This window comes from Phlebotomus papatasi, chromosome 1, assembly GCF_024763615.1.
Source record: "Phlebotomus papatasi isolate M1 chromosome 1, Ppap_2.1, whole genome shotgun sequence".
In the NCBI taxonomy this organism is placed as follows: domain Eukaryota; kingdom Metazoa; phylum Arthropoda; class Insecta; order Diptera; family Psychodidae; genus Phlebotomus; species Phlebotomus papatasi.
The window spans coordinates 58,715,083-58,724,893 of NC_077222.1; the positions used below are offsets into that span (position 1 = coordinate 58,715,083).

The 9,811-nt window shown below is 37.2% G+C and overlaps 1 protein-coding gene across 1 annotated transcript; it reads right to left on the reverse strand.

Annotated features, from left to right (window-relative positions):
- Positions 1–433: 433 nt before the first annotated feature.
- LOC129809425 (DDB1- and CUL4-associated factor 5) lies at positions 434–9,055 on the reverse strand. Its single transcript, XM_055859243.1, has 4 exons — positions 8,690–9,055; positions 8,171–8,351; positions 6,688–8,096; positions 434–1,386 (listed from the first exon to the last, which is right to left on the reverse strand). The coding sequence occupies exons 1-4, from the start codon at positions 8,889–8,891 to the stop codon at positions 641–643; spliced, it is 2,538 nt and encodes an 845-aa protein (XP_055715218.1). The 5' UTR covers positions 8,892–9,055; the 3' UTR covers positions 434–640.
- Between the last annotated feature and the right edge of the window lie 756 nt (positions 9,056–9,811).

Genomic DNA, 9,811 nt, shown 5'->3' on the forward strand with positions numbered 1-9,811 from the left:
GGGAAACTGGGGCACCACCAAACACGGGGTACCACCAAACAGTAATTTTTATTTCTAAACTACTTGGACTATCTCGATAATTCCTTCAATGAACAAGCGTCCCTATAGTGCCTATAAATTCCTATCGGCCTTATCCTCGGATATCCAATATCCGATTAAAAAATCGCAGTGTTTGGTGGTACCCCGTGTTTGGTGGTGCCCCAGTTTCCCCTATGTAATATAAAAATTATGAGAGAAAGTACTAAATAATGCAACAAAGTTCCAGAAAAAAAATATCAAATTTACCAAAAAATTTTAGCTCAAAATGAATTTCTGATAAAATTGAAATTAAAAACCTAACTTGAAAAATTCCTGAAATGGCAAAAGAGAAAAAAAATCAGAAGACCATTGGAAAAATTTCCACACCAATGACAAAAAAGAAAAGTCTATTAAATATTCACTCATCAATTTTTCATTTCTTTATCATATTTATCCTTACAAGACAGTGTCATAAGCAAATTTTATATTTAGAGGGAGGGGGGGGGGGTAATATTGTGGCTCATTCTATATCTGAATTACTTGCTAAAAACTTACGCGCATCCACCGATTTGTAGCCCTGAGGACTGTGTGAGTCATCCTGGCCAACAAATTGGCTCCTCCTTCAGTCACTGTTCGATTCATCGCCAAAATGATGACGATAGTTCCTTCGCACTCGTGCCACTTTCTGCTGAAAAATCTTATAGGACACGGCAACCTCTTCATCGGGATCTACCACATTGTTGTTGACACTGTTGGCGCCATTGTCACTTTGCAGGGCGGCTGAAGATGAACTGGCAGCCATTGATGATCCCCCAGGGACTGCTGAATTGTGTGGATACAGTGTAGAAGCGATTCCACTGTCGGGTGTATTTGTCAGCTCTGTGGTTTCAGTGGCACTCCTGGGTGTCTGGACAGCTTCATTACCATTGTTGACTTTGCTAGTGCTAGCTGAGTGATGATCCAGGAAACTGTCATTGCTCGTGGAAGTTTCATTGTGGTAGCTGCTGTTGGAGAGGCGTGAATTAGAGTGACTGGAGTAGATGTCATTGTTGGGACATAAGGGGCGTCTCTCCACTTCTGGAACTGTGCAGCGTCCATTGGTCACGCCATTGGGCATTCTGGGCGGGTGGTCATCGTCATCATCATCATCTGAATCCATTGACTGCTGCGCCAAGCGAAAGAGCAGACCCTTCCCATTGGATGTGATGCCTGTACTGGTGCTGGGCATATCTGCTGCATTATCACATGTACTCATGCCATTAGAATTTGAGGTGGCTGTGACAGCTGTGGTGGGAAGGTTGCTCACATTCCTTGGTGTCCCAAAGCAGTTTCCACTTGAATCCTCATCGGAACTTGTGTCAGAAGGTTCTAAAATTGAAGAATAGGGATGGAATTGACTTTCACATTTGAAAACTTATTTCATGTCTCAAATGTGAAAATATTTCATGGAAATATTCAAGAACGTTATCTTTTATTCGTAAACTGAATCAGTTCGATGATGGCGAAGGAATTCTTTTATTACTTTCTACAGCTTATTTTATATTGATATCTTATGATATTAATGTTGAATTTTCGTGAATTTCTTTTTGCAGCGCCTGCAAAATTCATTTTGAACTAATTTTTCTGAGATGCCAAATAAAGAGGGTTTACGGTCGTGTTCTTTCTGACCATTTTGAGCAAACAAAACAATTTGTAAATTAAGTAACAGCCTTGATAACGTCGTTTGCATCGACCGTTGTTGTATCAGCATTCTTTTCGATTTTTAATTTTTATTTGTTTTTGAATGCAATCAATGTAGGGTAAGTGTGCCAAATTCCGGCCAGCTTGCAATTTCGGCCACCTTTTTTGTTCCTCGAATTTCCATGAACTTTTAGATTTTACGTACTTTAGAGATTATGCAATGCAAAAGAATAACAAAAAATGTAGCTTCGACAAACGAAATGACGTGAAAAAGCCATTGGAAGAATTCCTGAAGGGCAAGGAACTATGAGAATGAAGGTGGCCAAAATAGGGCACCAAAGCTATGTCTACATTTTTATTCATTTTATAATGTATTAAGAATGATTTTAGAGTAAATAAAGACGATAAATTGTCTACAAGGTTCCAAGCAACACGCTTTAAGAAAAAGGAATAACAAAAATCAATTTGTATTAAAAATATTACATTTCGAACTTGAGACTTTGCCACTTGCATGCAACTATGCCGAAATTTGGCACACTTACCCTAAATCCATTTTATTTTGTTAAGATTCAATAAAAATATTATTTTAATTTAAATTTAAAATATAAAAATTCATAAATCGAAAAATCCATATACAATAATAATAGTTCTTGCAAACAGCAAAGAACTCAAATTAGTTTTAAACTTTCAAATAAGCGAAAGGTTGAATTGTAAAATTGGAACAGTTTGAAAATAATCTAAAAAAGGAATATCTTTAAAATTTAAAATTTTGGTTAATTTAGATCTAAAAACTTTAAATTGTTTGCAAATTTTGAAGTAATAAAAAGATATTTTATGAAATCATATCCAAGAAATTTTAAAAATTATCAAGGAAAAGCATTTTATAACTAATAAATAATATCGACAAGCATGGGGTAGCTTGTGGCATTTTGAGTAGTTTTACAACGGAATCTCGTAAATGAAAGAAATATCCAATAGAGTTAAGCGAACTAGAAATGAATTTTGGGACAAATAGTCACTAAGTTATTTTTAAAATTTTCAGCTATAATTTTTCATTATAGTTAAAGCAAAATTTCATTTGTTGTATAATTATATCTCAGATTTAATGATTTTAACTTCTCTAGGTTCTTCGACAAAAATTGTTTTTTTTTTTTTTTTTTTTTGAAGGCAATCGCCTGTATACTATTGTGGGCGAAAATGTTAAAATTTTGTCAAAAAGAACATTTTTGATAAAAATTGCCTTCATATGCTGACCAGTACCAGCCAAAATCCCGAATGCCAAAACTCCGAACGCTAAAACTCCGAAAATCAAAATTTCGAAAACCAAAACCCAAAAGGGCCAAAGTCCCGAATGGTCAAAATCCTACAAGGGACGAAATTTATACGGAAAATAATGTGCAGAATAATTCGCCAAAACTCAGAAAATTTCTCTTTAGTGCAGGGTGTAATCGCGCGAGTAGCTAGGGTAAAATGGGGTAATTTGTGACCATTTACAATTTAGGACATTTGAGATTTTCTCAGTGTTTTAGAGATTCAAAAGGAAGAAATCTGTTCCTTTTCTTCTTAAACGATTTTTCTTCTATTTTGCGGTCTTTGTTTTCTCTTTGTTCATCTGATACAGTGAGAAAATCTCAAGTGTCGCAAATTGTAAATGGTTCTAAATTACCTTATTTTACCCTATGACACTTTTAAGAGTTCGAATCCCCAACTTCGAGATATTGGCTTTCGGAATTTTGGCTTTAGAGATTTTGGCCTTCTGGATATTAATTTTTAGGATTTTAACTGGGACCCGTGTACACACCTTACATTCTTACAAAATTTTTAGGAGTTTTAAACTTAAAATTTTACATATATTACGACATATGATTGATTAGATTTCGAAAAATTACTGGAAGTGATATAGAGTTCAGAAATACTCCGGAATTGGCAAACCTCCAATCTGAAAACGGTACAAAGCTTATGCCCTAGACACACTTACTACTTAAACCGAGACACGGTTTAACGTAATTATTATCCAAATAATGATCAGATTACATTACCATCAGTTTCTGACTAATTCGTCTCTCCGCTTAAGCCGAGAAATGGCTTAGATAGTAGGAAATTGATGGGAATTTAGTCTAATCCGTCTAATCATTATTTTGATTATAATTACGTTAAGCCATATTATCTCGACTTGAGTCGTAAGTGTGTCTAGGGAATTAGTCATATAGCATTATAGTTCTAATTTCTTCTCTGTTGAATTTTTTGGGAATATTTTGAATTATAATTCTATTTTAATGACAATTTATTTAATCGATTTTGAAAAATTAATGAAATTGCTTGTTTATGAAATTAAGACCTTCAGGAAACAAAGTAAAACCCCTTGTCTGAAACTTAGTTACGTGGTTTTACTTTTAAGAATATTTTAAAAATGAAATTTCTTTAAATTTTTATTTTAAGTTAATAAAATATAAAGTTTTAAAGAGGTTTAAATTTTTAAACTTGATAGACCCTTTTAAAACTATTATGAAAACGATTACGAAAACAGCATAAAAAGGTAAATCCAATATATTGCAAGTAAGATAATTTTAAGGTGAAATTTAACGGGATTAATTCATCAGCTCTTTGATTCGGGTCCCAGTCAAAATCCCGATAGCCAAAATCCCGGACGCCAAAATCCCGAATGGGCCAAAATCCCGAAAGCCAAAATCCCGAACACCAAAATCCCGAAAGCTAAAATCCCGAAAACCAAAATCCCGAATGGGCCAAAATCCCGAAAGCCAAAATACCGAACACCAAAATCCCGAAAGCCAAAATCCCGAACACTAAAATCTCGAACACCAAAATCCCGAATGGGCCAAAATCCCGAAAGCCAAATTGCCGAAAGTCAAAATCCCGAACTCCAAAATCCCGAAAGCCAAAATCCCGAATTCTTAAAAGTGTCATAGCTACTCCCACGCTTGCTGGTAGCAAAGAGAAATCTTCTGTGTCTTGGGCAATTATCCTAATTTTCTTCCATATAATTTCATCCCTTTCAAGATTTTGGACATTCGGGATTTTGGCCTTTTCGGGATTTTGGCGTTCGGGATTTTGGCTGCCAACTCTTTGATTCACCAAATTATGTATTTTTTCTAATTCTTAGGCTGCGATATAATTGATTTTTCAGGTCCGAGGTTTAACAGGGTTTAAGTTCTCTAATTCCATAATGAGATTTTCGGAAAAAATATTAAGCCTTACCCACATGTAATACAATATTTAGTGTTTTGAAGTATTTAAGGTCCATTACGTTCTGTAAATTGGCTTTCATGATTAATCAATCAGACAACACAATGGCTGGATCAGGGGCCCATCAAGCCTAATAAAAAGTGAAGCTATTTTTTCACTTTTCCTTGTAAAAATTTTGCAGATATTGCACCGCGACTTAAACAAATTTCCTCGTAGTTCTTGTATTATTTCGGCGAACATTATGATATATATTAGATGAGTTCATATATTCTGTCAGTAGAAGAGGTAAAAAGTTTGGAGTAGTATATCTCAGCTCCTGATGAACATAATTGGATGAGTGAACTATTGTTAGAAAGCTTGGTTCATTAGCTTTCAGAATCTGGTATATGTAATTGGCTATGGGTAAATCATGGTCATCCAGAAGCATTTATGTCGAAGAAGACACTTTTTGCAGCGTCATTTTTGACCATCTACTGCTGGGGCCAGGAGTGACCCACAATTCTCGCACTTGGACTGTTCGTTAGAGGAACTCAAAGGGTATAATTTGTGGAAGAAACTTTTTTTTTTGGACATCTTACTTTTTTTTATTCATCGACTTTTGCAAGAATTTTAACATTTTACACGCATAGAAAAAAATGACAGAAATCCTTCTATCTCATTTTCTGGACAAACTAATGAAGATATCGACTTGGAATGTTCTAAGTACTCCCCCATAAGTTGATCCAAGGAATCCAAATATCACATCAATTTCATCCTCACGTCTATCCTTCCCCTCCAGAAACCACTCTTTTAGGATTTCAGTAATTTTTTCCTTGCGTTTAACACTTCAAAATTCTTGCAAAAGTCGATGAATAAAAAAAAGTAAGATGTCCAAAAAAAAAGTTTCTTCCAAAAATTATACCTTTTGAGTTCCTCTAACAAATAGTCCTTGTGCGATAATCGTGGGTCACTCCTGGTCCCAGCAGTGGATGGTCAAAAAAGACGCTGCAAAAAGTGTCTTCTTCGACATAAATGGTTCTGAATGACCATGGTTTACTCATAGAAGATTATATATACCAGATTCTGAAAGCTAATGAACCAAGCTTTCCAACAATAGTTCACCCATACAATTATGTTCATCAGGAGCTGAGATATACCACTCCAAACTTTCAACCTCTTCTACTGACAGAATATATGAACTTATCCAATATATTATATTTTTAGATAGCTTTTCATGCACGATTTCGAAATATATCAGACTGATAAGTCAATTCTCTTTAGAAAAAAACTTGCCAATAGTCTTCAGTGCCTCTATGCAAAAACGTATGGAAAAATGAAATGTCGAGAGGCCCCTGGACTGGATAATATTAAAATAAGATAAGAAGTGAAGGTGAAAATGTCCTTACAAAATTCATAAACTTTTTTGTATAAAAGTGAAGAAATATTTGGGAACAGGATAAAAGATGATAAAACAACAATTATTGTGGAGTGCACTGAGAGTATTCCGAATAGTTAAAATAACATTCTGGAAATGTTTATTTTACCCTGCAGTATTGATCCGAAATCGGTGTAAATATTATGATTTTTAGGTGTATTGGGGGTTAAAATTACCCTTTTTCATGTTAATTTTACCCTTAAAAAGGTGTAAAATTAACATTATAAAATGTTAATATATTTTTACACCTAAAAAGTGTTAAAGTTATGAGGAAAAAGAGTTAATCGCACCCCTGTTTTTTTCTCAGCGGGGTCACCACACTGATGCGCATGATCTTTTAGTTTTGAAAGTCTTAAGAGGATTTTACTTACTGGTGGCGGGATTTGTGGATTTTCCTTTTCGACGGAATGTGAGACGGAAGTGTGAGTTGTGATGAAAGGTCTGAATACGCCTTTTTGTCGTCACTTTCTTGGGCACTTCAGTGTCTGTACTTTGATCAGTACATCGACGTCGATACGCTGATTTTGAGCCATGACGCCCCATCCTCTTACTCGTGGCACTCTTTCGGCTGCCCCTGAATCCTGATCTCTTCACCTTCCGCCCGCACAACTTTCCCATCTTCACGCGATTTGACGTATGATTGACTGCTCCCTTGAGGGCCAATCTCTTCAGGGTATTCCTCTTTGTGGCGATCAAATATGCAATGCGATTGGGATAGATGGATCTCGGAGGTTTGCTTGGATTGTTGGCCAGACGATGTCTGTAGAGATCTCTCTGGGAGAAATAGTGAACAGACTCGCTGTCTGATGATTGAGAGGATGTTGGTCGTGAACTGTTATAGCTGTATTCGGTCTGTTGGTGCGAATCTGAACTGTCTGTGCTGTTCCAACCCTCAATTTCTTGCTGTACCAACGAATCGAAGAATGCCATCATCCTGGGATCTTCCACAGTGTTCTGATTATTGTAGTCCTGTGCCAAGTTCTGACCACCCATGTGTACCATCGAGAGGTATTCCTCATGTGTGTAGATGCGCCTGGGATTGTCGGGACCAATGGGCTTCTCCACCAGGCCCCCTTCCCATCCAGCCGAATCAAATGGCATCCAAATCTTCACAACCTTCTCCACACCCGACGATGCAATCATACACTTCTGGGAATTATAGCGAACCTGATTGACAATAGAACGGTGCCCATAGAGTACCACTTGATTGGTATCCACCCACTGGTCCGTTCTCGTGCAGTCTGCATCTCCAATGCGCCACATGTAGAGATTGAAGTCATCTGATCCCGACAGCACATACTCATCCATCTCTCCGGCAAATGTGCAACTCTTCATGGTGCAGGAATTGTAGTAGTCGGGATGGTAGAATTGGCAAATGGGATCGGGAGAGAGGGTGTTGTAGAGAATTGGCGGAAGTCGACGACGTAGGGCGAGTATCTGATTCCCGAGCGTGTTAAAGCGAACACTCATGCAGCTCTGGGAAGTATCCTCGCGGAATCCATACCGAATAGTTGGTGTCTTGGGACGACGCAAATCCCACAGGGAAGCGCCTTCCTTGGCATTGCCACCCACCAGAAAACTCCCATCCAGCGGATGAAACATAACTGCATGAAAGGGAGCTCGACATTTGGCTACATTGAGTACCTCAGCACTCAATCTCAGGTCAAATATCAAGAGTTTCCCATCTTCACAAGCTGTGGCAAAAATTTGCTCATTTGTGGAGTCTATGGATAGCCCATAGACGGGCTTTGTGTGTGTAAAGACATCAATTGTCTCACCACTGAAAGACAATTTGGACCCCCATTCGCTTATTTCAGATAAATGGACATTCCTGAAAGATAATTATCATCTTACCTTGAGACATCATGGACAATGACAGTGTCATCATTGCCTCCAGAGAAGATTCTTGTGTTGTCACTGTTGAATCCCAGACAGAAGATATTACTGAGATGCTGATTTTTCATCCGGCACGGTTTCTGTTTCTCAGCCAAGGCTGTCTCCAAGTGCCACAAAAGGATATTTCGATCATCTCCACCTGTGGATCAATGGGCAGAAGCCGGTGTAAGGATACAACAAAGGCTTTGTCTTTGCACAAGAAGAATTTAAGTTAGAGAGGGGTTGGTTAAATGTCACTCCCAATTGGACTTATTTCAATCTCCACATAAGCCCCTTTAAAGCCCCAAATCATCCCAAATTCCCTCCCAATCTCAATCCCTGAGCTTCAGTTGAGCCCCTTAGAGGCTTCTTGTTCAAAAAAAAAAGTCCACCCATTTTGCGTGAAATTGTTGCGAAAATTTTATCGAGTGAGAGGAGTGTGCAATGGAATGGTGGATTATACTTGTGATATTTAAATGCCCTGAGGCCCTAAGTTACCTGATGCCATGTACTCCCCATCGCGCGAGAACTCAATGGCATTGACGCATCCTGTGTGGGAGATGAGGTCCTTCCTGAAGAGATTGTGAGCCACTTTGAGGCGCTCGCCAAAGAGATTTTGACGGAAGGACAGTCGAGTATTCTTTCCACTTTCACGGTGCAATAGGTGGACAAGGGTATTAGGTCCGCAGGGCTTCTTCATCTTTACACCAAACCACTGCTCACTGATCAATTACTTTTCATGTATATCCTATGGAAAAGGTTCAATTTTTTGGGCACTCTTCGTGACGTGAGATATGCCTCACAAAACTATACTCCACCAAATGTACACTTCAATCGTCAACACTCGGAACAAGAGTATGTTTTTGACTGGCTGTTCGCCAGGCTTATCCCACACGAGTAAGCGAGATAGCTCTAGTCAGGCTTAGATATTATAAATTTCATGAAATTTTGAAATCCCTGAAACATTAAGTTAAATACCTTAAAAATGAGTTCAAATTGTGAATCAATTAAAAGAAAATTATTATTACTTACTATAATTATTTTGACTATCATCATATTTCACCCACGAAACGTACAGCAATATTTCCCGATCAATTATCAATTCATGAGAAAGGTGAATCATTTGATGTTCAGGTCGAAATTATTTTTAGATTATTTATCTATTCTACATTAACTTTGTAGGCTTTGACTAGAGGTTCCATACGAAATTCTGTTTTTTTTTTAACTTTTAAGAAGCGCCTTATTACAAAAGTTATTTTTATTATTTAATTGGCTTTTTTAGGGTAAGTATGCCAAATTTCGGCATAGTTGCATGCAAGCGCCAAAGTCTCAAATTTGAAATGTAATATTTTTAATACAAATTGATTTTTTTATTCCTTTTTCTTAAGCAGTGTTGCTTGGAAACTTGTTAACAATTTATCGTCTTTATTTTCTCTAAAATCATTCTCAGTACATTTTAAAATGAATAACAATGTAGACAGAGCATTGGTGGCTTATTTCGGCCACCTTCATTCTCATAGTTCCTTGCCCTTCGGGATTTCTTCCAATGTCTGTTTCACGTCATCTCGTTTGTCGAAATTACATTTTGTGTTTTTCTTTTGCATTGTATAATCTCTAGAG

Coding starts and splice junctions, on each gene's coding strand:
- LOC129809425 (XM_055859243.1), bottom strand. CDS start 8,891: ATGAAGAAGCCCTGCGGACCTAATACCCTTGTCCACCTATTGCACCGT. Junction 8,097..8,170: donor ATTGTCCATGATGTCTCAAG/GTAAGATGATAA, acceptor ATTGTCTTTCAG/TGGTGAGACAATTGATGTCT. Junction 1,387..6,687: donor ATCCACAAATCCCGCCACCA/GTAAGTAAAATC, acceptor CTTCAATTTTAG/AACCTTCTGACACAAGTTCC.